Source organism: Ptychodera flava, chromosome 3, assembly GCF_041260155.1.
Source record: "Ptychodera flava strain L36383 chromosome 3, AS_Pfla_20210202, whole genome shotgun sequence".
NCBI lineage: Eukaryota > Metazoa > Hemichordata > Enteropneusta > Ptychoderidae > Ptychodera > Ptychodera flava.
In genome coordinates this window covers 1,684,895-1,707,500 of record NC_091930.1, presented here as the reverse complement: position 1 = coordinate 1,707,500, position 22,606 = coordinate 1,684,895, and the positions used below count along the sequence as shown (strand labels likewise).

At 36.7% G+C, this 22,606-nt stretch overlaps 3 protein-coding genes across 3 annotated transcripts in view; all 3 read right to left on the bottom strand.

The window, feature by feature from the left end:
• Window positions 1-9,088, bottom strand: part of LOC139129387 (uncharacterized) — a 24,222-nt gene extending 15,134 nt beyond the window's left edge. The window contains exons 1-2 of the mRNA XM_070695022.1: window positions 8,996-9,088; window positions 6,446-7,694 (exon numbers count right to left, since the gene is read on the bottom strand). Of these exons, the coding sequence (XP_070551123.1) occupies window positions 6,446-7,694; window positions 8,996-9,013 (1,267 nt within the window). The 5' untranslated portion in view covers window positions 9,014-9,088. The remainder of the gene's footprint in view (window positions 1-6,445; window positions 7,695-8,995) is intronic.
• The window catches only part of LOC139129418 (uncharacterized), a 304,872-nt gene that overhangs the window by 224,778 nt on the left and 57,488 nt on the right, over window positions 1-22,606 (bottom strand). The gene's annotated exons all lie outside the window — the stretch shown is intronic.
• The window catches only part of LOC139129421 (E3 ubiquitin-protein ligase TRIM71-like), a 195,313-nt gene that overhangs the window by 128,142 nt on the left and 44,565 nt on the right, over window positions 1-22,606 (bottom strand). The gene's annotated exons all lie outside the window — the stretch shown is intronic.

Sequence of the window (22,606 nt, the reverse complement as noted above, 5' to 3'; positions counted from 1 at the left end):
TTTTATTGTCGTATGCCAGGTAAACAGAGCCAAGGAATTCATTTCTTTCATTGCCGAACATGTGCAACTGTTAATGTGCATAATAATCCAAGATGGCTGCCAAGACGACCTCCAAAACAGTTAAAATGTCATATCTTAGCTCAATGACTAGCTTTTGGAGTCATTTTGCTCTCCTTTGCCAGGTATATTGGGTCAAGCAATTTATATCTTTAATTAGCTGACATGTACAACCCTTAATTTACATAAATTTGCATAAAAATCCAAATATCTGCTTCAGTATGTAACAAGACATATCTCAATACACTATGCCACTGAACCATGTTGTAAACTACGTAGTAGCACATTCAGTGTGACAGTTTTCGGTCATGGTAGTAAATTTCGCCCAAAGCCGTTTCATAAATGACGAGCAGTACGAAATCTTATTACCATACCCTTTGATAGTTTATTGTGCTTATCTTCAAACTGTTAACACGACGGAAGTGGTATTAACGGGGTCAAAGTTGCTCAGTTTTTGACCCCATATTGAGTGCGTAGTAATCGGACTGCTATCGCAGTAATCGGACGTCGTATTTGGAATGTGATAAGAGGCTAAATATTTATAATTTGAAACTTCAAAACCCAAATTTTCAATTTGAAGTATTTAGAAAAATGTATATAGATATTTCGTGATAATTAGTTAGGTTTAATCAATGGAAGATTCAATAATATAGTCTTGTGCCGAAACCCTGTTTTTTGGTCGAACCCACTACTGCAAACAATCATGACGACCGTGGACTCTTCATTGATCTAACATCTCGGCCACCTAGTTCTGATGCACTCATTCATCGTTTTTTCTCCTTGTCTGTGGTTTCACCTTGCCTTGTTTACGACATCACGACAGAGACATTCCAGTATGTTTGTCAACTGTACCTTTCAAGCATCCGTTTACCCGAGTTTTCTTGTTCGCCAAAATAAATAGCTCTTCCCAAGAAGCCATCGAATATTAAATTTATAGACACAATTATTTATGAAATTTAAACATGTGAATAACTTTGCTGAACTCTGTTGATATCTTTTGCAATTTAAATGCTGTACTACAAGCGACATAATAATGACTGTATTGATCAGCTGATACCATGCAGCTCGCTGATCATGCTGATGTCGATGCACGAATATTCCATTTTCTTTATGTCTGGCTTTTCACCGTGTCGACTTTTTGAATGGCATGATAATGAAAGGTGATGTTTCAAGTTCGATATAGATGCTAGGGATGCAGTTCCTGTTCGTTTCCTTCGAAAACACATCGTTTTTATTTCCAAATTGAAGAGTGAAAGTGCTGCTCATTTTTAGCTCACGTGTGTAATAACGTGGGCTAATGTCATAGCGATGTCTGTCTGTCTGTCCGTGTGTGTGTGTGTGTGTGTGTGTTAGTGTGTGTGTCTCTCTGTCTGTCTGTTTACACGTTAACTCAAACACGCCTGAACGGATTCAGGTCAGATTTTGTACACAGGTACAATATGCTACTTGCAAGAACTGATTAGATTTTGGTTAGTGCGGCTTGCATATTAATGAAGTTATGCAATATCATTTTTTTTCCGTACAATGGTTACCTTATGGAGACGGTAATGACAGTGTAGACATACATCAAGAGATACTGTACAAAATTTCATGAAACTTTTCACAGATGACAATCTTAGAATATTATCATGATACTGTGAGTGTCATGTCAATTATCTGCTCATTTGCATATTTAATGAACTTTTGTTATTAGTGACATAACTCTGCACCAAACTTGATGACACCTGCAACAAATATTGATCTGATATATATCTAATTATACTTAGAACCATTGGGCAGTTTTAAGTCAATAAATAACTCATTTGCATATTTTATGAAGTTTTGTAATTAGTCATATTACTTCGATATAACTGCACCATATGTGATGAAATCTGCTGCAGATACAGATCCGAGTGATATCTAACTATTGTGTAAAGCATTGATTAGAGTGAAGTTAATTAAGTGTTCATTTGCATTTTTAATGAACTTTGTAATTAGGTATATAACTCTGAAAATACGGCACCCAAGTCAGTGAAATCGGGTACAGCTATAGATCTGATAAATATCCAATACTGAGAAGCATTTGGCAGTGTCAAGTTGACAAATAGCTCATTTGCATATTTTATGAATCCACGTTGGCGTTGACGTACACGTTCGCGTGCAAAAGTCCGTTTGGCTACCCATTACGCCAACCGTTCTTGTGGCACGCGCAAGAAATGATTCGGCCCAGCTTGGGTCCGCGTAGTCTGTTTCCGCATCACAGGGATAGCTCAATGGTTTGCCCGTATGCCACAAATCGACGAAGAAATTTCACATAAAAATAACGAAAATACCTGAATATCTTTGAGTATGTCACTATCATATATCCAACTAACAACGTGCATAAATGATTCACAGTTTATATCATGTTTTGATACCTAAAGATGAGAATAAATTTACACGTTTACAAATTACGTGAAAACAGCTGTCTCCACGTAAATACGCGACGCCAGCTCCGTGTACATGGAGGACGTACGCACAAGTCGATGACATCATCGCAGAAATTCGTGACGTTACGCCTTCACGTTCGCGTAAAACGTGTAGCCGAACTCTCTAATAAAGAACCAGATATGAACTGAATATCCTCACGTGTTTTACAACAGGTTCATTAATAGTAGTACGCTTCACAGAACAATAAGATATATGTTATCACTATATGTAGCAGGTTTTATCAACTTCGCACAGTACTCTCAGAGTTTAATCACTAATTACAAAACTTTATTTAATATGCAAATTAGCTGTTAATTAACTTGGCACTGCTCAATGCTTTATGGGACAATTAGATATCCATCAGATCAACATTTGTAGCACGTTTTATTTAATTTAATGCTGTAATTTTAGAGTAATGTCACTAATTACAAAGTTCATTAAATATGCAAATAAACCCTAAATTAACTTGACACTTCTGTATTTATAGCACAATTAAATATTTATCAAATCAATATCTGTAGCACGTTTCACAAAATTTTGGCGCCGAAATTTCAAAGTTATTACCTAATTACAAAGTTTATTAAATATGCAAATGAACCCTTAATTAACTTTACACTACTAATTGCTTTACAACACAGTTAGATATCTGTCGTATCAGTATGTGCAGCAGTTTTCATCACATTTGATGCAGTTATTTCAGAGTTATATGACTAATTATAAGACTTCATGAAATATGCAAATGAGCTAATTATTAGCTTGACACTGCTCAATGCTTCTCAGTACAATTGGATATTTATCAGATCAACATCTGTAGCAAGTTTCATCAAATTTAACGCTGTAATTTTGGAGTAATATCACTAATTACAAAGTTCATTAAATATGCAAATGAACCCTTAATTAACTTCACACAACTAAATGCTCTACAGCACAATTAGATATCTGTCGGATCAATATCTGCAGCAGATTTCATCACATTTGGTGCAGTTATTTTGGAGTTATATCACTAATTACAAAACTTCATAAAATATGCAAATGACCTATTTGTTAACTTGACACTGCCAAATGCTTCTCAGTACAATTAGATATTTATCAAATCGTTATCTGTACCTAATTTCACTGACTTGGGTGCCGTAATTTCAAAGTTATATACATAATTACAAAATTCATTAAATATGCAAATGAACCCTTAATTAATTTCACACTACTAAATGCTTTACACTACAGTTAGATATCAGTCGGATCAGTATCTGCAGCAGACCTCATCACATTTGGTGAAGTTATATCGGAGTTATATGACTAATTATAGACCTTCATAAAATATGCAAATGAGCTATTTATTAACTTGACACTTCCTAATGCTTCTGAGTATAATTAGATATATATCAGATCAATATTTGTTGCAAGTATCATCAAGTTTTGTGCAGGAATTTTAGAGTTATCTCACTAATAACAAAAGTTCATTAAATATGCAAATGAGAAGATAATTGACATGACACTCACAGTATCATCATAATGTTGTAAGATTGTCATCTGTGAAAAGTTTCATGAAATTTTGTGCAGTATTTCTTGATATATGTCTACACTGTCATTACCGTCTCCATAGGAAACCATTGTACGGAAAAAAACGATATTGCATAACTTCATTAATATGCAAGCCACACTAACCAAAATCTAATCAGTTCTTGCAAGTAGCATATGGTACCTGTGTACCTAATCTGACTTGAATCCGTTCAGGCGTTTTTGAGTTATCGTGTAAACAGACAGACAGACACACACACACACACACACTAACACACACACACACACACACACGGACAGACAGACAGACATCGCTATGACATTAGCCCACGTGTTTACACACGTGAGCTAAAAATGACAAGTACCATGGCCAAATAAAATGAAAAATGAAAAATAAAAACATACTGCGTATATAAGTCTACCAGCTACTAGTAAAAATTTTCTCCGTCCAGTTAGATAGGTGTTTCTTTTGACGACACTACCCTTATGAATATTCATATACTTGCAAGAACCGACAGTCGTGTAATCGTGTAATCTCTTATATACATACTAAATGAACTTCATTAATTAGGGATATATCTGAATTGCCTCGACTAAAGTTGATGAATCTTGCAACATATATTGAAGATACCATTAAAACAATATTATTGAAAGTCACTATTTTTTTTCAGTGAATTCCTAATTTGCATATTTTAATATACTTTCCTGATTGGGGATATATACTTGGATTTAGAATTAATCTGTGCTGATTTTATTCATTATGTTGATCATAACACTTTCAATGAAGTTGCAAACAGGTGGCAAAGGTTCAAATTTACACATAACTTCAATATAATGAAACACGTGAGCATTTTCAGTTCATATCTGGCTTTGTGTTGAAAGTGCGTGTTCAGTGCAGTGTAGTGTTGGAGTAATGTATACAGTGCACAGAACCAGGGCCGATCATGCAAGACGACGCTCGCTGGCTTCAAACTCAGTTTAAATTTTGTTATTCGTTTTCTACATCTACAAACTCCTGGCATTGCCAAAACTAGAAAATAATAGCAATAATGTACCTCCTCCCGGTCCATAATAGACTCAAGCAAACTTTGCACGACATAATGCACTCGGCTTCGCCTCGTACATTATGTCGTGCAAAGTATGCTTTCGTCCTTTATAGGCCGCGAGGCAAAAAATTTGCAAAAAATCGCAAATGCGGAGATTTTTTTTGAAAAAGTGTCTAGTGTCTCAATCGAAGACTGTCTGGTTGACATTAAAGATTGGATGACATCAAACAAATTACAACTCAACGATGGCAAAACAGAAATCCTCCTTATTCGTTCACAATATGATCACTCACCAATCACCATTGACAGCATTCAAGTTGGATCAAGTTCCATTCAACTGGCAGACGCAGCACGCAATATTGGATTCCTGTTTGACAGTAGCCACGATTTCAAGAAACACATAATTCAGACCTGTCAGAGCATCTATCTACTTATCCGCCGTATTGGATTCATACGGAAATATCTCTCTCAAAAGATTTGTCTGACTCTCATGTATTCAACTCTTTCTGCCAAGCTAGACTACAGCAACTCACTACTCTACGGTTTACCGGACTCATACATCAGATTACTACAAAGAGCACAAAACTCGGCTGCCCGTCTCATCACAAAAACAAGGAAAAGGGATCACATTACACCAATGTCACCGTGTCTTACAGAATTCAGTTCAAAATCCTACTTCTCACATATAAATCAATACATGGACTCGCTCCTTCATACCTGGCTGAACTCATTGAAGTCAACACCCCTAGCAGATCTCTCCGATCAAGTCTACAAACCACACTTAAAGTTCCATGAACTCGGTTAAAATCATACGGTGACAAATCCTTCTCCTATTCCCCATCAATTCTATGGAACAAACTGCCAGCTCCTCTTCGATCAGCCCCGGACATTCGCACCTTCAGATCTCTGCTTAAGACTCATTTCTTCAGAGAGCTTACCTCTGACCAGCGCCAGTAAAGCGCCAGTGAACATTGCTGATGGATACTAAGCGCTATATAAATTATTTATCCTATCCTAGACTTAGCCCACCAGTGCTTCTTTTTGATTTGTGATTATGTTTTTTTTACAAATCATAATTTAAATTTTAACTGTAAAGTTGCCATGTTTACTATATTATTCATATTCACGGGCATGTAAACAAATCATAACTGTGTATTTGTGGGCAGTTGCGTAGTTCAGCTTAATTGACCAATTAAAATGACGACGGGCAGGGCATGGTGATATGATCAAGCAACATCGGCATTCGTATAGGATAAATACACAATATCCCATTATATGTTGGTTGGTGTGGGTTGGGGTATGCGTAGATGAGTGTGTGCGCGCGCGTATGTGAATGATAACATGGATCTTATTGACAGAAAATTCACTAAAATTACCTTGTTCCCCTCGACCGACACGGGGGATACGAGCAACGTTCCTTTCTAAGGCTTCGTAAAGTTCCTCACAAGGTTCATTGTTGGACCATTTAGTAGCTATGTGGAAACTGATATCTTTCGCTGTTAAAACGGCATTTTCATAGGAATCAATTTTCTTCTCTAACACTTCGTGAAACGTGTTCTCGTCCTTCATGTTTACCATAAGATGTTTCCCGTATGGCGCTAGATATTTCTGGATCATGTATTTAAAGTCAGGACTCTCCGGCAACAGCGACGGAACTCCGAGTGATAGTGCCAACGAAACCAACGGATCGGAAATATGAGTATCTGCGTTACATAGTACCAAATGACTGTGCAGTAGTTCTTTCTCGAGTTGAATTTGAGTATAACAGCGTTTAGGAACAACCTCAATTTTGGATGACGAAAGTTCCTCGAGTATCTCTTCCTCCTTTTCGCAGATATCGCCGATAATTTTGAGCACTATGGTAAGTTTGCCTTCATGGGAATCCGCGACACGTTTTAATACTTTAACCATTAAGTTCAGTCTTGAAGGTTTTCTGGATGGTAAGAGTGTGGCAATTTTAAATGTCATGTCGATGTCTTGTTTTACATAACATTTAGACACGTGGCCAAATTTTGGTTGAACATTACAGAGTCTTATCGACTGGCATCCTTCATATTCTGATTTGAAGTAAACGTGAGCGTTTTTCCCTATATCGAGAACGTGTGGCTTTTTAAGCGATTCTGAAGGTATCTCACCTACATGAAACCCCGAAAGTTCCTGAAATCGCGTCGACAGCTCTCTGTCATCGCCCGAAATCATTTCCGGGGTGATCGAATCTGGATCCCACACGTTTATGAAGTACAGCTCTGCGTGGTCAAAGAGATCTTTCTGTAATTTTCGCGCCTCTTCAGCTGTTGTAAGGGAGTAAGCAAAGATGATTTTCACTTCGCTTGCTAACTGTTTTAGATTTGGATAGAAATGATCATGTAAGTAAATGAAATCTGCGTTTGGAATCGAGTCATTACGAAGCAAATTTTTGAATCTCCGTTTTTCTGGTTGTGGATATTTCAATTGGACTTTGAAAAATTTCGCCTCTTTTTCGTCGTCCGCATTACTGCGTACTACCGTTGAATAGATGTTATTGATCTCGAAATCACGGAGAACCTTAGCTATCATGCGATTGATGGACGGGATTCCATCACTGTATGCCGAGCCCCAACTTTCGTTTACGATCAAAGCTGAAACCTGCAATTGAGATATTTTCATAAACACAACAACTGGTAAGTTTTGTTAAATTTCGATCAATGTTGACAATATTATCGTGCTTATATTCATATGCAAACACATTGAACGAATATAGTGTGATGGATCAATAGCCATTGGAATATACACATCAAGAGACAAACATGCGATAGACGAAAGTCATACATACATACATACATACGTACATACGTACGTACATACATACATACATACATACATACATACATACATACATACATACATACATACATACATACATACATACATACGTACATACATACATACATACATACATACATACATACATACATACATACATACATACATACATACATACATACATACATACATACAGACAGACAGACAGACAGACAGACAGACAGACAGACAGACAGACAGACAGACAGACGACGGACAGACAGACAGACAGACAGACAGACAGCAAGTAGATAGATAGATAGATAGATAGATAGATAGATAGATAGATAGATAGATAGATAGATAGATAGATAGATAGATAGATAGATAGATAATAAAATGCAAAAGTACATTGTACACTTAGTGTGCAAAGATCTGCATTACGTATACTCATGATCTGTATAGAAATATACTACGCATATCAACGTAGTGGAATGTTCCATATACAAAGATATACGTTGCGTGTGCAATTAATATTGTGTTTTAAATACGTCAATATACGTAAATATGCTAAGCGCATATCAAGCATTTTGTCCAGTGTACTGTTATGATATACAGAAAAAAACACGATGGTTGGATAGTCTCATATACATTACGTTGACTTTTTTGTACGTCCCACACAAGTTTGTAGATAACATTGTAGATAAAAAGAACCGACTCATTTGAGTGAAATACTAATCATGTAATTCTCCACTCCACTGTTTATACCTGGCATGTCTATAAAAACAGATTGGCATCAGTACGTATACATTGTATTATGGTTTGTTTAGCCAGAGTGCTGTCTTAATTAACTTTGGTCTCTACGATCAACTCGATATTTAATTTAGCAATGCCCCTGTGTGTTCTATCCAGACACTCAAATGAGTCGGTTCTTTTTATCTCCAATGTTATCTACAGAACCTGTGAGCCATGACAAAAAAGTAAACGTAATGTATACGAGACTGTCCAACCATGGATTTTGACCAGTTCACTTCATATATGCACTCGCTATCGCTCGTGCATATATGTCCTGCACAGGTCAAATTCTCGTGGGATGCCGTCGCTGGGTGTGCTTTATGGCTTAAATATATATGAACAGTATTTACCTTATCTGAAACTGACATACTCAAGATATGAATTTTCTCGTGTCCGGGCTTAAAAATCGGCGGGTAATAAAGGCTGAAAATCAATGAACAAACATTGCGATGAGCATTGTCATGTATTGGTAAAATGACAGTTGCGGGAAAAATATCCTAATATCTGTAATCACAAAACCTAATACCAACTGGAGCAAAGACAATGCCCTGGATTACGTTGAAATTACACGTATAAAGTCTTATTGCCACAGCATGATGCATGTCAATCCAAATATATTATTTACGAAGTTATAGTTACTCCATATTGCAACACTGATAAACAATGCGTTGATGAAACTGTCAGTATGTTCAAAATAAGATTTGCTAATATCGCACGAATTTTAATAGCAAAGCTACATTAAAGCTCAAAATTATCTCCTTTTAAATCTCTGTTCCAAACACAGACTATTTTATAACGGTCGATTCTAATTAGCTTTTCAATGATGTTTCGGAATATGTTGTATAGCCGACATGAAAACTTCTTAACATTGACACTGAAAAAATAAAATAAGCATTCAACCAAAATGACAACAAAAGCCATAGACTACCTAACGTCTGATCCACTTATAGCCATCAGGGCTAAACGTAGAGTAGAAATGATCTATTTCATTATTACAAATATAAGATAAATCTAGTCCAATATTGCTTGAATGCCAAAAAGAAATAAAACAAATTCAGTTGAATTTTCCAAGAAGACATCTGACGGCTGGTAACAGTAATTTGCAATATTGGACGACAAAGTAATCCTATAGGCTCCTTGACCTTCAGAATGGATATTTTCCAATTCCTCCAGTCTAAGGTGAATGATTCAGCAGACCGACATTAACCAATCACCCAGACTGTAGAGTTTTATTTCTGATATTTGGTATTTTGAATATTTCTATTTAGTTCAATGCATGAACACAGAACATGTGTTATGAAAATGAACGAGAATCATTCTACTGTGGTATGACCTTGATATTTGCCACCCTTCAATCGTACTCTCTAAAGTGTGTTTGTACAAACTGCCACAAAGCAAATATATGCTCTAAAAACCCTATTATACTTACTGTATTAACATGGATTATTGCCTGTATTTTAGCTGAAGAGTGCATATACAGATGAATACAGTCAGAATCCTTTTTTTGTATTCAGCAAGCCTGTATTCATGTGGATTCATGTGAATTCACGTGTATTATACTATAATACAGGCAACTCATTAATGTGAATTTATCTGAATTATTGGGTTTTCATGCAGCTGAAGAATACAAATCATCCATATGAACCCTTAACTTCTTTAACGTTTTCAAATGCAGAAGCTACAGATCAAAACAAAGGTAGACTGAAATGAAGGGCATTTCAGTCAGTTTGTTGGACAGTGGTACATTATCGCACAAACACACAAACAAGGATAGTGGTAACAATCACATGACCATTCCATCGACATAAATAAAGCACTGAATCCTTACAATCTTATCGTTCAAGAGCTAAATCATATGAGACTGAATTCAATTTCATTTGTTGTTCAAACATGTTTCGGTGAAAGCGTTAAGACCGCATAATGATAAGGGGAATTACCTTTCGTCGTCCGGAAAAGAGACCCGAAAAAGATGGTACTTGGGATCATGTTACGAAATGCTGACACCCTTGATTGCATGTTTGGGTATTGTCTGTGGTGGTACACGGATTGTACAGACCAGTATGCTATAGCTACAGGTAAAATCGTGACGTCACTGTGTGACAAAGCCTGACGTTCTATGTAGCATGAATATTGCGTTTTGCCAGCAGTTACATGGGGCTATTGTGCATGTTTAGCAACAGTATAATCATCTTCGTTCAGAGCGCTGTATTATTGCGAACAAACGCACTTTAAATTTACATCACCTGTACTACAATAATCTTTATATCATAAATTCATCATTCGAAGAGAGTTTTTCGTTGAAATGTCGCGACTACTTGATAAATATATATCAAGTTCTGAAGTAGTATTCACTTGTGATAATCATCTGCTCTACAATAAAGGAAGTTTTCAACAGAGAACACCATTATCGAAAAATATGACAGACAAATATATCGACGAAAACATACATGTCTTAGCGCAGATCGACGATTTTTGGTGTCTTGCAAACGTGATACAACTTCGAACATCATAGTAAATCACTTATTAGAGCCAATGCATGCCAAAAGTTAGGCGATAGACACATATTCATATTTCTTTGCCAAGAATAATCAAGCTTCTTACAGTTATCAATATACAAAGACCTTGCAAATCTGAATTCCCGGCCACTAAGTAGACACCACAGGTTTGGGGTCAACTGTCATGTGATTGTGCTACGAATCGTATTTAAGGGAATTATTTTTGATACTTTTCCATGACTTGGGTAGTTAGGGTCATTCTTTAAAATGTAAGGCATGACTCTTAACAAAATACTTTGACTGTGTTAACCGACTCGTTTCACACTTATTAGGGAACAGTAGAAGAAAATGCCGCAAATTAAAGGGATCAATGATATATGCAACCATGCTGTCCATTTCCTTTTGTTACAAGGATGTTTAGTGGAATTATTTCTTGTAGGGTGATTTTACGTGTCAATGCCATGAACTGTATACTGCTTGAGATCAACCGCCTACCGGTACCTCTGGTTTCTTGCCAATTAACCGATCTGGAAGGTTGGGACACGAAAACAATTATAGAACTTGTGTACATATATTTTTAAATCCTTGAGCAACTCCTCAGTAAATCAATCACTTTTGCCGGTTAATTATCCCTGAATACCCCTGATTAAATCAGCCCTTTAACCAGTATCGGAATCATATTCTATGTGATGCTAGGTGCCAATGGCGGTCACTCCATACACTCTGCTGTTTTAGGTTGACATTAAAAAATACCTATATGAAAAGTACTGATCTGCTTACGTATTATTCAAAGATCTGTAGGGCCAAAGTATGAACGAACACAGACCTGTAGTAACCCTTCTGTCCATACAAAATTTAAAACAAGAGCCCTAAAAATCCAGTAGCAGAAATGGGTTTGCTTTTATGTTAAACCAAGGGCAAATAGTGACTTGTTTTTAACAAATTTATTGTCTGTTTGAAGGTTCAAATGTAAGGGTTTATAATAATTTACTACACAGGAAACCTAACAAACCGTTGCGGACGGCACGTGCTTTCGCGTTACTTGGCAAAAATTAATTACTGCCTTCCTTAATACCGGCCATGACCCATGTCTGTATCATCTGGTCGGTCTGGTTACATCTGACAAACAGAAAGCTAACATACGTACCTATGATTTGTTTACGTTTAATGTGGCCTTCCCTGCCGATTCAACAAAGGAGTGGACAGCCAAATTTTGGATACAAACTCAATACACGAGACAGAGCAAAGCTCGTTCAAACACATTAACTATGGCGGTGGTTTTCCTTACACTCAGCCACACCTGTCCTGTTGACAAAGCCAAAGTGGTAATTATTTCATCATATATTACGACTTATGAAACGGGAAGCGAAGAATTTTTTTGTTCAAGTCCTGACATACAGGAGAAGTTCAGGTGAACATTTGTTTCCCAAAAGATGTCATTGAAGTCGTACAGTCTACTGGCTGTCGTATATAACACGTCAGGCGTTGTCAAGACACAGTCTTTGTCACAGAAATCTGAAGTAATTTTGAGAGCTAAGTGTGTGAGGCACAGATTAGCCTCCCTCTGAGGTTTCGAGTATTTTATAGCTTTCGACGTTAACAATTTATGGCGATGATTGTGCAACAGTTTCGTGCCGATTTGGACAACAATAGAAACTGTTTGGCCAATCGCACCACAATTTGATAATGACTCAATAAAAACATGCGCAGTACAATGGCTCACCTTCTAATGGTTAGATTAACCGATTTCCTTTCACAGATATTGCAAAAGATGAGTCATTCTATTATATATGCGACATTTTGTAACCGGATACTTTATACTGAATTAATCCCGATTACTCGATCGGTTCTGAACTGTGACATCCTCATGTTCTGCGTACAATATTAGTTGCCCCTTACAATTAACTCAGGCGTATTCGTAAATTACGAATACACCTGGACTTATAAGGAACGTGACAAAAAGCATGTCCGAACGCATGTAGTTCGGTCGAAATAATGTTTTGAAGGAAAAAGGAAAATGTACTTAAAGAATACAACTGTGCTTTGATGTCACATAATATCCAAGGCCACACAAGGACATATTGTTCACAAATTGTGAGAACTGGTCTAATAATATCAGTTCTTAAGACTCAAGGCAATGGATAACACGGTAATACTAACAAAGCATGGCATTCGGTATGTTTGAGTGCGTTGCGAGGCAACACATAGTGTCAATGCTTAGTATCAGTCATAGCAGACGCTAAACCTGCCAATGTAACAATGGAAGTTTAGACGTTTAAAAGAGCCTTTCTCCGGAGACCGAATATGTACTGAGCAATTTAAGACTTGAGATATATTCAATATATGACTGACCACAAAACTTTCAGTCATATAAATTAACTTTGCTATTGGCAACATTTACCGTCAGCCGCGCCTGTTGACAAAATTGGCAGAATTGAAATATTCTCCGTTTGCTATATATTAAAGTCTTTACGTAAAACACAAGTTCATGAACATGTTGTTAAAAATGGTTCATTGAAGTCGTGCATACTGCTCATTCCGGCGCTTTGTCTCTGAAGAAATATCCGAACAAGAGAGACCCCTTTTCAACGTACCGACATGTCATATCACCTCGCTATATTGAAGGTTGCATTCCAAGCTCACTAAACGACTGAAGCAACGTCGAGTATACCATATTGAAAATCACTTGAATACACGTCAAACAATTCAAAAGCTTAACCAGAAAATTTTTCAGAGAAAGAAAAATTACTTTGGTAAGTGCTTCCATGAAGACATGTTAACATGAATGTTATCTTCTAAATAAAAAAAAAACAAAACGAGCGACATAACGGCCGATATAGTTCAGCGCTGTTCGATGTAAAAATTAACTATTAGTGACACATGTTGATGAAGTCAGTGGAAATCTTTGATATCTCATTTCGTGATGGCTTGGCAAAAATAGCTGCAAAAATATACAATGAAGATTTGATTATAATTTTAACATTAAGATCATCCCTGAGAACTTGTCAACCACAGCTATGAGACGAGTAGTTTTTAACAAACAATTTTGTATCCAAAAAGGGCAAGAATTGATCCAAAAATACAAAATTGCAGAATTTATCTTATTTTCAATATATCATATTATAATACATGCTATGCCTGAATTGCCATTTTCCTATTGTTTAGACGGTACTGATATGAACCCGTATTTTAACGTGTTGAAATACGAATTATATTTTCACTGTAACCGAACTACTTACAGCTACGCGTAAGCGAGACCTTCGCTGGTATGCATGACCTCCGTTGGTATGTTCATGTACATATAAAATAGCTGAGCTAATAAGACAAATGACAATCCGAAATGTCATTACGATTATGGTCAACATTTTGTTGTTTGCAGTCAGTTATGGGCATTTCACCTGTGTACAAGTACAGTTGTAATAAAAACGTACAAATGAACGAATTGAAAATTTTTAGCATTTGCCGACACCTGTCATCGTTCACGGCCTGTTCCATACGGTGCAGTGTTTTCATGTCGTCTACGCTGCTGAAGATTACGATACCGGTTGACAGTGCATCATCCGCTTTACGACATGTTTCCTGTTGATGAGCTTAAGTATCTAGGTGGTGAATTACATCGTTTACAGCCATAAATGAGCCACAAAAATCCAACCTCACTGAAAATACTCGAGACAAACAAGGTACACATATTATGTTTCCGATTTGTACATGTCAGTGAGGTTCACAGGTCATGATCGTGCCCGGTGGCACCGGTGTGGGTTTCAGATACAATATAAGATCTAGAGCAAGTCAAACTTTCGTTTAGGTTGGTAAAAGAAGTTAAGTTTTATTTAGGCAAGCCAGAACGAAAATATACGAGCAGACGAAGGAAATAACTTTGAAATGTTTTATTCGTACAGCAACAAAATCACTAACGAGTTACGACACTACAGCTTACAGTGTACTCACTTCATGTTTTCCCTAATCCGCTCACAAATTCCTTTCTAAGATGGGAAGTTCGGCATATTGGACGTCTGAGGACATGTATAATTCTTGGAGATAAACTGATTGGTACGGCTATAAATCCACTGTGCATTCATAGATTCTAATATGCTCTCAACTGTTCATACTCGATCGAGTTAGAAATCGAACGCTGGTGTGGCGCGAGTATTTTGACCCGATTTTGGCGGCCTCATAACTTTCACGCAGGGATGATGCTAGGTATCAAAGCACGAAAACACACTCAGTTTACACATTACAGCCTATGTTTTATGTCCACCATCATTTTAAACTTAAAATAAATCTTCTCCAAATTGTGAAAACCTGTGTCGACATCGTAATATTTAAATTGTTCGCTTCAAAAGTGCTCCATAAACCCCTGTTGAAGTGGAATGGCCCAATAGCGGAATAATATCAAGAAGTGATAGGGTTGTTATCACTCCGTAGCAACCAACTTTTTAAGTACAGCGAGGAGCAAGCAAGGTTGATTTGCGTTGATTTCGCCGCTAATTTCGGAACGTCCGTAGGAAAACAGTCATAACCAAAGCATGCATGTATGATAAAGGGGTTATTACACGACGTTTTGGCGATACGGCGTCGTATTCTCGTGATGTGTCAACATCAACTCGTCAAAATACGGACACATCACTCGAACACGACACGGTATCGCCCAAACTTTTTGTAATAACCCCTAATTAAGATAACCCCTAGGAACCTGTATACCAAATATCACAGCTTTCAAACGAGCAGTTTTTGAGAAACAAATGTTTTGACAAAAAATGGCAAAATTTCCCCCAAAATACAAAATTGCAGATTTCATTATTATTTCATAAGATCACCCCAGGAACCTGTATACCGAATACCAAAGCTATCAGGCGAACAGTTTTTGAGAAACAATTCGTTCGTAAAAAATGGCAAAAATGCCCTAAGAATACAAAATTGCAGATTTGATCATAATTTCAATATACCTGTTTTTGTTCATCTGTAGAAAGTTGTATACCAGGTATCAAAGCTATCAAATGAGTACTTTTTGAGAAACACATTTTTTGACCAATACTTGCCAAAATTGCCCCAAAATACAAAATTATAGATTTCATCATTTTTTGAATATATCACAATATTATCACCCCTATGAACCTGATACCAAATATCAAAGCCGTAAGACAAGTGCTTTTGTCGAAATAAGTTTTGACCCGAAATGACAAAAATTGCCTTAAAAATACAAATATACATATTTCAACACAATTTGAACAAATCTGAAATAGGTTATCCCTAGGGAGCTATACCTTAAAAACTTCTGACCTGTTGTTTTCAAGAAGAAGATTTTCAAAAAATTTCTGACCAAAAATGACAAAATTGACTTGACAAACGTAATGAATCAGTTCATATTTTAGTTTTGTATATTAAGGCGTATAAAGTTGTAAGTGTAGAAAGTTAATTCCTTAGGCCAAACGTGTTCATATTGACATAATTTTGAAATTCCGATTTTTTTTCCCACCCACTTTGGTGGCTGTCTCGGATCTGCACAAAAACACAGTGAGCCTAACAAGACATGGCCACACAAAATTGATAACGGAAAAGCCAACTGAGGTAAGCAAACGTCGTATATATCATACTGTGAGGTTGCTAGCTCGGCAATATATTCAATCCAATTTACTAGAAAGGATGAAGAGTAGCAAATTCATTTAGTGATGTCTATACATAATAAATTATTTCACTAGAACATTATCTTTCGAAGAAATGGTCCTTTGAAATTCTACACACGACTGTTTTTGGCCTATAACGTCACGAAAAATGGCGTAAAATACCTTTATTAACTACAAAAGTCATTTTCACGCCTCACAATACATTCATCAAGTAATCAGAACAGTTCCCCAGCTTGGGCTAATTAATATTTTATCATACCAGTATTGATGGCGCAAATACAGCGATCTGATTGGTCGAGACGCGAAATGAACCGTGATATATTGGCGATATACCACGGCTGGCATACGCGCGAGCTGCCAGCTTGAGCAAAAATCCGTTTTTGACGTTCCATGCCAATATTTCAATATACTGTTATGATATAATAGCAATAAATCACACCCACCGACGGTATACCACTCGAGTTTGACCAGTTCACTTCATATATGCACTCGCTATCGCTCGTGCACACATGTCGTGAACTGGTCAAAATCGAGTGGTATACCGTCACTTGGTGTGCTTTATGGCTCAAATACATAATCGATACACGGTTCTAAAGTCAATGATCTCTGACTTGTCAGGTCATAGTGTGAATTAACGGGGACGCGCCAGACTGTATACACGTGCCATTGTAGCTTAGCGACAAGGTCATATATGACAATGTCGCCGGCTGTAATAACCATATATTATGTGTTGTGAATAGTAACTTGGCTATGTTATAGACATACGCACCGTTGTATAAATACCACATGTCTAGAGTGGCAACGATATTGTAATTTAAACTATATATCAATGTTGGCCGCGCTAAATTTTATGAAACTAGGTACCGCAATTTTATTTGGACAACTAGACATATGTGGATGTTCATAAGCTTTGTAAATATCACAGCAGTCATTATATTTTCGACTTACTAAATAATCTGTTAGCGCAAGACACAGTTCGATACCTTCGTAAAACGCTAAATGATTTTACCACTCGTTTTGCAACTGGAGATAACTGTGTAGGCCTAGAATAAATTTATCAAAAAATAAAAATCAAATTAATATGCGGCAACCGAGAGTTTGAATTCTCTCCTTCGATTGAATCATGCGTTTATATAGTATTTATGAGCTAAGATGATGTAAATTTTCTCATCATCACGTATTGTTTATATATCTATTTATCACCAAAGTCTATGTAGATTTTCTTCTCAAATTTTTATTGATTTCCAATATACTCACTTTGAATCTCTTTGATTGGAAATATCAATATCTAACACAGATGCACACATCCTCGGTCTCATTATGACGTACTATTTACACGTGTCATGGACTACACTAATTCAGATACAACTATTTGCCGTAACCACTATAAGATTGAAGACTTTTGACTTTGATCTTTTTGTTATTTGTTTTGTTTTCGTCATCTGATGAAACAAATGTATAATATATAGTATATAATGCATTTCAGTTTCGTGTCAAATGGTTTGTATCATTTACATTTAACAACCTGCATACTCGTTCACTCGTTTACTGTTGCAAATATTAGGAGTATTTTAATTGGGACGATGATGTTGATGATGATGATGATGATGATGATGATGATGATGATGATGACGATGACGATGATTGATGATGATTACACAAACATTAGCATACTGAGAGACACATTGTAATTTCTTGTCTTGTTGAATATTGAATATGTAACGAAAATGCAAATTTGTGGAGAATAGCACCATGCGAAAAGTTTCAATGCACTCATAACTGTGGTATATAGTTAAGCACAGGAGCATATTCACCTCACATATATGTTTGTCCAGTTGTACTCCAAAAACCGACAGAATTTAAAATTACCTCATACTTGACAGATAACCTTGGAAACAAAAGAATCCAACTAACCTGACGTTTGACCAATCTTCCGCGTGGGCAATAAACAATACAACAAAGTGCTTTCAAGAATTACGGGAATTATGTGAGATATAACTGGATTAATGGGATTATCAATCCGAAAGAAATGTCTGACACGCATAGGGAATATGATTTCGATATTACAACGTCATAGGTACATGTTTTTGTATCCTTTAAAAAAGCTGCAATCAAACAAAAAGATATAGACAAGTGCTGTGTGCCAAATTTGTGGTGTTAAATACGAGTGAAGTTTTGATCAGTAAATGAAATCACCAAGTTTGCAGGGACTTTTTTTTCCATTTCATACATATAAGGACATACTGAGGACCTGACAGAACAACGTGAGACGATGTTGAGAAAAACTGAATTTTAGACTTGACAAAAATGCTTTAGCTCTCGCTGAAATCCTGGAGTTTTAAAATACTGAGTTTCTTATTTTTACATAAAATAAGCCATTACATTTTTCAGAAGCTAAAACAACATGATGTGTATGCTACATCAGTTATGCAGTCTGATATTATATATATTATATATATACATATATATATATATATATATATATATATATATATATATATATATATATATATATATATATTATACGTGATTCGCCAAAATACGTCACGTGACGAGAAAATAGTTACGTCTAGTCGCCATTGAATCGACAATAGTGACGTCAGAGGGTATTTTTTGAAAAGCTATTTCCATAGGGAAATAATTCAGACAGAATTTTGAAAAGTGTCCGGTCAAGTGACCATAGTGTCGTCTGCAACTTTGCAACAATGGCAGGTGACTAGAACGTGATGTGCGTCCGGGATGAGCGATGAGGTCTCTAAAGCATTATCCAACATTTTCCAACATTCCAAAAACATAGGACTTGAACAGCTCATCGACGAAAAAGATTTAAGTGCAACAAAGGATTGTTGCTAGGAATGCTTAGGATATTCTTTGAAAGAAAGTGGTAGGCCTACCACGTACAACTGTATAAAGCACTGTGGAAATATCGCCATGTAAACTTGTCACAACTTATTGTTGCGGTGCAAAATTTCAAAACATTTTAAACATTATTACACCTCACTCATTCAGCTTGCACTACCATTGGCTAAACACGACTCATGTGACATGTAAAAGAACGTGATGATGCCCTCTGCGAACGTGATGATGCCCCCTACGAACTTGATGATGCCCTCTGCATTTGATATTACATGAATGACGTCATTTTATTTACTGCGCCTCCTTTCTGCGCATAACAAATTGTCGTTCGCTTGCACATTCTACTACTACCGCTGCGAAAGTTCATGCAGAGCTGTCACCGGCACAATTAGACGATATTTTGATGCAAGTAAACAGCAAACGAAAATGGCGACAAGAAATGGAATTTCTGTGTTCAGCGATTATGTAAGCAACAAATTTGGATACGCCACCGACAACCCTGCATTCGGCACTGACAAGTTACGCTGAGGTCCGGACTCAGAAAGGCGAACTTGTACTCGAAGAAGTCTTTGTGTTTTTGTGTCTTTGCATGTTTGCTTGTTCGGTGTAATAAAAATAATAACACATGAGAGCAAGGGCAATATTACGATTTTTTGCCTGCCCTCGGGCTGGTGGTCATGATCGAAATATTGATGATGCCCGAGCCGTAGGCGATATTGCCCTCGCTTTCATGTGTTATTATTTAACTATAACATAATACAACATGAGCGTGTGGTGTGTTATAAAACACCTATAACGTGGTCTTTATTCGGGCTATAGCGCCCGTTTATTACGCCTCGTGGCCGTGTGTTACTAGAAATACATCGCTATACCTCTTTCAACAATGTAGCTGAAATAGGTCTAACTTACGTATCGGTATCATGAGTATCGACTTAAGCATACGGAAAACTTTTAAATGCGAAACTGTTAAAAAAACCTTGAAAATATTTTCAAAGGTTTCAATAGGTGGATTTACAGGCGTAACTGTGATATTAACTACATTTCAACATTTAGAAGTATCTTCATATCGTTGCAACTGTGTCATGATATTTATTTTTTAGTTTTGGCGATCTTCACCATAATTTTACGACACCTTTTATCGAAGTTCATTTCTATTATCAGTCAATTAAGTTTACATTTAACCGCTAGACCAATCTATGAACTTGATTTACAGCTGCGTGAAGCCTATTTCCAAAGGCATTACAATTTTCAGCGGGATTTAGGTCTGTTAAACGCGTACCACGCCGTACACGCAAGGATTTTGGTCACAGTAAACTGATTATTACGAATAGATAATGAGGACAAAGAAAACGACTCGCCCCAACTACGTCAACATTTACGATATTCAAGCTCAAGTACATTTTGCATTGATAAGTTGCAGAATCGTAGAATTCGGTTGCAACAAATATTCGCTTGGATACGTCAAGAAAAATGTAATTTTCATAATTACTCAATTGAAGTTTTATTATTAGATACCGATGGATTCTATAATTTGTCGCCTCCACCTTCAATGAGCCAGAATCTTATCAAATTGACGGCGCAATATAATTGATGGCAACGATTGTACAACTTATTTGACATTTCAACTCATTGGAAATTCCAGTTGGACTGGACAAGGAATACAATGGCACACCTATGTTGTATCATTGTTATTTACTTTTTGTTTGTCATAGTGCTATGATCTAAGTCAACTCCTACGTGGTTAATCATCATAAACTACACTGACTTACGTTGTCCTGTCATTTCTGATTGCTATGGACACAGTCTTCTATGATCACTGTATAATGAAGTCCTTTTGATATGGGTAGGAGGCCTAATGTGCAATAATTGTAGCGGAATTTCCACAGGGCCGAAGAAGTGTGAGTTTATTTCTCATCGTATGTGTCAAAGCCTGGTGCGGCAAATCGACAAGTAAAAAGTTGTGGTGTGGTAGTCAAATAATCCGAAATAACGACTCTTAAAAGTAATAACTAGTTACAGCAAAGCACACAACTTAAACGGGTTGCTAAGGAAAACATTTATGGTCGATAAGCCCGTCAACCATGGTCAATGTTAGAAGTCAAAATATTTAGCGAACAAAAATCAAGCGTACGTAACGACTTTTCAAAGTCAAGGTCGTCGATCGAGGACAAAGCAAAACCTTACTATGATCAATATCACTGAAGTCCAGTGGGTAAAGAGGGCTCCACGTTTCGAGTCACCTATGAATTCTATGTAGCCTTTCCGTTTGTATATGGTATAAACGAAGCTATGACTATAGACAAAATGAAAGTAATAATTTAGACAATTTTGTTTTAAAATATTAGGAACAAGAAAATCAGAATTTAAGAAAGCATTTCGTTTTGACAAACGTGTATGTGAAATTCAAGTTCAAGAGGATACAGTTCTCTGCAAATGGTTCTATGAAATTTTACACACTACTCACTGTGGTGGTTGTCTGCCGACGACAGCTAAAAAGAAAGACACAAATGGAATGTGCGACATAACACGTGACTAGGTTTAATTATTAACTTTGTTTAATTATTAACAAGTTGCCTTGCAACTATAATTAGTCTTGGAGAACTTAGCCGATGCTACTTCGTAGGAAAAACCATCAATGCGTCTAGTAATGATTATGACGCAGGCATGATACTTCAAAGTACCGGTTGATTTGCAGTGGCAAGGGGAAAGACTGGCGCTGAGGAACCATGTGCATTCCTGTGTGCGCGTGTTGCCACAGAAACGAACATTCTGTGTGAGCTTTACTGTTAACGAGCGTCTCGTGGATTTGAAGTGGCAAAGCTTCTACCTAGGCTAATATAGGGATATCGGCATATTGATTAAAAGTTGGGCTCAATTTTTGAGTACCTGTATGTAAAAAATGTGAGCTTTAGATTAAGTTGCATGGCATGTTCGGCACTATCCTGGTCGAAAGGCAAATTCGAAGAGTGACGATACTCCTTGAGCA